Source organism: Populus euphratica, unplaced genomic scaffold (genome assembly GCF_000495115.2).
Source record: "Populus euphratica unplaced genomic scaffold, PopEup_1.0 scaffold557.1, whole genome shotgun sequence".
Classification (NCBI taxonomy): Eukaryota; Viridiplantae; Streptophyta; class Magnoliopsida; order Malpighiales; family Salicaceae; genus Populus; species Populus euphratica.
The window spans coordinates 149,317-155,136 of NW_011500428.1; the positions used below are offsets into that span (position 1 = coordinate 149,317).

The 5,820-nt window shown below is 36.0% G+C and overlaps 1 protein-coding gene across 1 annotated transcript; it reads right to left on the minus strand.

The window, feature by feature from the left end:
- Window positions 1–334: 334 nt before the first annotated feature.
- LOC105114629 (protein YIPF6 homolog) lies at window positions 335–4,152 on the minus strand. The gene is made up of 3 exons (XM_011011227.1): window positions 3,425–4,152; window positions 1,135–1,209; window positions 335–868 (listed from the first exon to the last, which is right to left on the minus strand). The coding sequence occupies exons 1-3, from the start codon at window positions 3,941–3,943 to the stop codon at window positions 608–610; spliced, it is 855 nt and encodes a 284-aa protein (XP_011009529.1). The 5' UTR covers window positions 3,944–4,152; the 3' UTR covers window positions 335–607.
- Between the last annotated feature and the right edge of the window lie 1,668 nt (window positions 4,153–5,820).

Consider the following 5,820-nt stretch of genomic DNA (forward strand, 5'->3'; position numbering starts at 1 on the left):
ACAGCATAACTAGATCCATCTCCTTTGCAGTGTAATTAACAAATCACAAGTTCCAAACTAGAATCTACCACAAGGGATTCTTTCGTACTCTCTCCCCCTCTCTCTCTGAAGATAAAGGAATATCATGTTCCTACTGTCACTAAACTCCAAGCTTCCACAATGCCATTTAAAAAATGCCCCATAGGCATTGGAAGGTTCTCTGTATTCTTCTCTTATTAAATCTCGACTTGATAATACAAACTTTATGCAAAACGGGAAAAAACAACCACAGAACGTTCAGTAATGAAATTTTTGTGACAGTAACAGCTCTCATCTTTAGAAGCAGCATAAAAAATGGCAGGTTAAAAAGAATACAAAATTTCCCTGCAGGGCCTGAGGAACCTCTCAGACACCGTTTTCAGAAATGACATGAAGTGGGGTACATAACCACATCAAAGTTTCATACTACTATATAACATCTGGCAGATTGAATCTCCGAACATGTGGAGTCAAAAGGGTAAAAAAGTACAGTAACATGAGCAGAAAATTAACCACCATGTAAAGTTCCTATGTACTGCTGTGAGTTTAATTGTTTATGAAAATTCCAACAATGGGAGTTGCTTATGCATTAATCAATGGCGATGATGAGAAAACCAACTGATACATACATGAGAAATACAGGGTATAGTGCAAGTGCCTTTCTTCTTGGATTTACAGCTGAACTCATGAATGGATAGGCAGCCCACGAGCTCCAAGCCAGTGTCACAAATACCACAATCACTTTTATTATTACATTGTCCTTCAACATGCAGATGAGAGCTCCAATGTCTAGAGGAAAGAGACAGTAACCCAGGAGGCTCAGACTTTGGAAGAAAATTATGTGTCCACCCTGTAACATCAAAGATGGAAATCATTTGCGATGTTGGCAAGTGGCAGGCTTTTAAATTACTATAATTTGAACATAATGGTATGCCGACATATATATTGAATTTCTCCATTCTATGCAACACTAACGTTTGACCAGATATAAAACTGGCAATATATCAGAGAAATTAAAGCTAGCTAATGTGTTCAATCCTGTGGGATGTAAGAGCATACACACACGGATTATTGTGATTGTGTTTCGTGAAAAGGGCAGGATAAAGAAGATATTACCAGCAGCAGAACATTCAGAGTCAAGATTACAGCACCAGCTGCGAGCAGTGCAAATGCAACAGCAAAAACCTCAGACTGGAAAATGACATGAATACTGTTAGAACTGAACAAAAACTTGCAGCATTTTGCTATAATAACAAATCAAATGTTCCTTTGATAAAGAAAACATTGAGCAAGATGGGCAGCTAAAATCATCAATCCAGAGTGGGATGATATTAGTTTCTCAATATACAAAGAACATGCTTCATTCATAACTGTCCATTTCTAGATCTTGCAAGAACATCAAGGTCAACTTCAGCATTGCACAAAAACTGAAACATGAGAAGACATGCACAAAGACAGAAAATGAAAAGGAAATCACAACTCAACACCAAAATCACATATCAGCACTTAAATCCCAACTGAACTTTCTGATTGATCTAGCACATTCTGCCTTGGATATAATAACTAATCAACACATACAAAGTCAAGAAGCATTGCAAGGCATTGACCAAATAGCAGGCATAAATATCCATGAATGTTCATGCAGTTGTTTTGGCCTTGCTTGTTGGTAACCATACAATTGCTTCAGTGCTACCTTGTCACAACTATGGATTCGTTTGACCTTGTTGTTGGTTGGCCTGTGATGACCACACAGCAATTGATTAGCAATCATTCAAACACTATGTGAACACCACAAATAAGTTTTGTGACCACCACATAGCATGGACAAAGCCAAGACGTTTGATAATGTTGCTATTTGTCACCACATAATAGCTTATATAGCATACGATGAAAAGTTGATCCAGGAAAGCAGGAAAAAGGGCTATTTCTCTGTTTGTCACAACAGTTATATAGCCATCACACTGTAACCAACACCAGCAACAAACAAACCCAAAAAAAGTTTAACTTAGAGCTGCTTGGATCTCTTTTAAAAAAATTAGTATCAAACACTATTTTACATTTATTTTGCATCAGAAAACCTATGATTCCATTTCATTTATTCTCTTTTTGATTAAAAGAAAAAAGATTCTAAAGTATTTTGATAATTTTCAATTTAATAGGCATGAGATGGATTTCTGTCGTTGTGTTTTAATGTTTTCTGGTCTTATTATGCAATCATAATTAATTTAGGGTCCGAATTTCCATGTTTTCCATCTAGAGTCAAAAGTCTTTAAAGAATTAGGAAGACCTAACGAAGTCCATAAATTATTCTTAACTAATTATGATGTTCTACTCCAGGGATGAAAAAAAAGCTTCGCAGAAGTTTTATAAGCTTTCTAGCCATCCTTCAGATTGTGTGATGCAATCCTGATACTAAGATATCTGATGAGACATTTAAGTACCTTCTAATTAATCCAGGCATAAAACCCAGAATATTTTTTTATTCTAGAAAAACCAACAAAAATTCAGACCTATTTTCACTTCCTTCAAACCCTACTTTTACAACCCTCAACAATTTCACAATCAATTGGCATAAACATGAAACCACAAAGCACAATTCACTTTTCATGAAACAATTTACAGCACTCTGGTGTTCCTGTTGTCTGGCAGAAATTTCATTGTTCTCCATTTTTGATCACTCAAAATTAAACATCTTTGTTCTTCAAACTACCAATTAGTTAACCATTGCAATCCTTTAGAGTCTCATAAGAATGTATTAAGATGCATTGTACACTGTCAAGGGTGTTTACATGTTGGTCTCAACCATCACGGAATGCACGGCATGGTAAACAATATTAAAAAATTTATCTTTCATGCATACATTTTCCACAAATCCATCAGAAAGGGACTAAATAAGTACAGTTACCACACTGAAAATCCTATTATGATGCAATGCTATGACGTATGCAACACAAACTAAGTGTTTTCCTGCAACATTTAACAAAGCAACAATAACATGCAGACATTTTTATTCATTTAGGTGACCTTTTATGAAAAAACAACAGCCCTCACGCTTGAAATAATGGACAATACAATAACAAAACAGCTGCTGCGATTGTTACGGATGCAATTAACATGTCCCATTATATGACAGTGGCTAAATGTTGCAGTGCATTCAGATCATATTATGTGCCTGGGAGCCACAAATTCTAAAGCCAACATTGCTACCTCATGTCTCCAAACTATAGTTAAATATATCAGGATCCATCATCTATCTCTGCCTTATAAATTCCTTCAAAAACCGCATTAACTTGTAAGGAATAAAAAGAATGACCAAAAAGCTTACATTCCTACTAATCCCATTCTTCAACTCTCACAGGCATCAAAAATTATCCTAAAGAGTTAAAAATAAATAGATTTTACTAACCTTTTTAACAGAAGCGGACCAAGAAAGAGCGAGTCCTAAGAAGACGATAAAGAAAAAGGGACCCCACAAATCCCAGTCTCTCAAGGCCTTACCCGGATCTTCACGATACGGGTTTGGAAACACAACCAGCTTCAAATTACTCACAATCCTAGACAGATCTCTTTTTATCGTATCCCAAACTGGCTCCGTCAACGTATTCGGAAGGGACCCGAACCCGGTAGCAGCAATATTACCACCGGAAGAGTTACCACTGCTAGGTGGCAGAGGAGGTAGAGGGGCGGAGGGGACAGCAGATGGCGGTTTTTGAAGAGTGGGGAGCTGTGCTTGAGCTGGAGGTGGAGGAAGATTTGATTGGATGAATGGAGAAGAGGATACAGGTATTCGGGGCGGGCTTGGTGGACGGGCGGGTAGGACTGTTGAAGGACTGGATTGGATGGAGGAGTTGATGAGGTTCTCGATCTCGTCGATGTCTGATTGGGAAGATGCGTGGAGAGGGATCGTGTCGCTGTTGTGCGACATTTTTTTTTGTGTGGTTATTTTCCAGGAAAATGTGTTGTTAGTTTTGTTTCCGCGGGAAAGTGATGGAAAATTGGGGAGTTTTTCCCAGATCTGATGGTGAGTTAAGCAGAGGATCTGGAGAGGGGATTTGCTGCTCTATGGATCTTGAAGGTTTTTGTTCGTCTTTCTAGAGGTTGATAAACGTCGTCGTTATGATATTGACGAGAAAGATAAGTTAATGTTTATGGTGGAGACGCTTTGTGTCACGCTTGATTTCTTAAGATTTAAGAATTGAAAGAAGAGAATTTTGATATTTTAAATGAAATTAATTGCTTTGTTTTTTTAATGTAAAATTAATTCTATTTGCAATAAATTTAATTTATTACTTACCATATCAATTTTTTTTTGATGAATCTAATTTTGAAAAAGAAAAAAAACTTTTAAAATTAGCAAATCATCTTGATCAGGTGCTAATTAAGAGAAATATTCATTTAGTGTATGAGAGAGGCAATCTTGGGTTAATGAGAAGTGTGTCAATAGCCGTATTTTTAGAAGGTAATATAGCTGCATTTTTAGGAGGTAGTCAAGTTTTGGGGGTCGTCCCTGAAGCTTTGGCACAAGGGGACATCATTGGAAAAACAATTGGAGAGGAACTTCAGGTCTCCACAATGTCGGCTCGAATGAATGCAATGTTTAACCATGCTGATGCTTTCATTGCTTTACCAGGTGGTCTAGGCACATTGGAAGAGATCTTTCATATTTCCTCTTGGGCTCAATTGCACATTCACCATAAACCCATAGGTTTGTTAAATGTTAATGGTTATTATGATAAGTTGTTGTCTTTTCTTGATCATGCTGTGGAACAGGAATTTTTAACATCTTCTGCACGACAAATCATAATCTCTGCTGCTACTGCTGAACAATTGATTGACCAACTACAATCTTTCATTCCTGTAATTGATCCCTCCGTGAGTGATATAAATTGGTAAACTAAGGAAAGTTATAAAAAGTTTAGATTGGATTTGAGCCTTCATTTGTGAATCTTTGTGTCTTTTAGTTTTATTATTGTGTTTTGTTTGTTCTTATATTTGTTTAAATGTGTTTTAGGTTTGTCAGTATTCGTTATTTCAGGTGATGTCTTCTATACTCTATCTTTCTATCTTAGAACATTGAGAACAATGTCTTATTTTGGTTGGGAGGAGAGGGTATTAGTAAAAAAAAACTAACTAACTGTGTTTTCTATTTTATAAAGCATGTGCAAAATTGTTGTTACTATGATGGCAGAGTAAGGAGAACTTTTTCTTTTGTTAAAGTGACTCTTGAGACGCATCTTAGTAACCATTCTTAACAAGGTCTATTATAATACTTCCTGAAATATTCAGGTTTACAAACTCTCGCATTGTTATCATTTAATTCTCCTCATGTAATCATTTAACATATATTTTTAAACATTTATTTTCACACACGCACTTTAATATATGATCGCGGGTTGCACATTATTATATTATTTATGTTCTTTTTTTAAAGGTAACAACTAAAAAAAAGAGATAGTATATAATTTGAAAAAAAAAAAAACATTAAAAAATAATAATAAAAAAAACATCGATAAGTTTGGTTTCGTAGCCTCCCTAACCTAAGCAATTAAGCTCGAATGGGTGTTTTAACACCTAATACCCTAAAGTCAATTGACTTGGGAGCTATTGACCAAATGTTTGTTACCTGAGTTGAGGAGAAAAGTTTAAGGAAATCAAACATTGCACTATCTACGTATCAGTATCTGCAACTCGAGTTACTAAACTCGTAAGGGTGTCTCAACACCTAATGCCCTAAGACCAACTGGTTTGGGAGTCATTAGCCAAAATCTCGTTATATAAGTTAAAGACGCATCATGCTTTAAT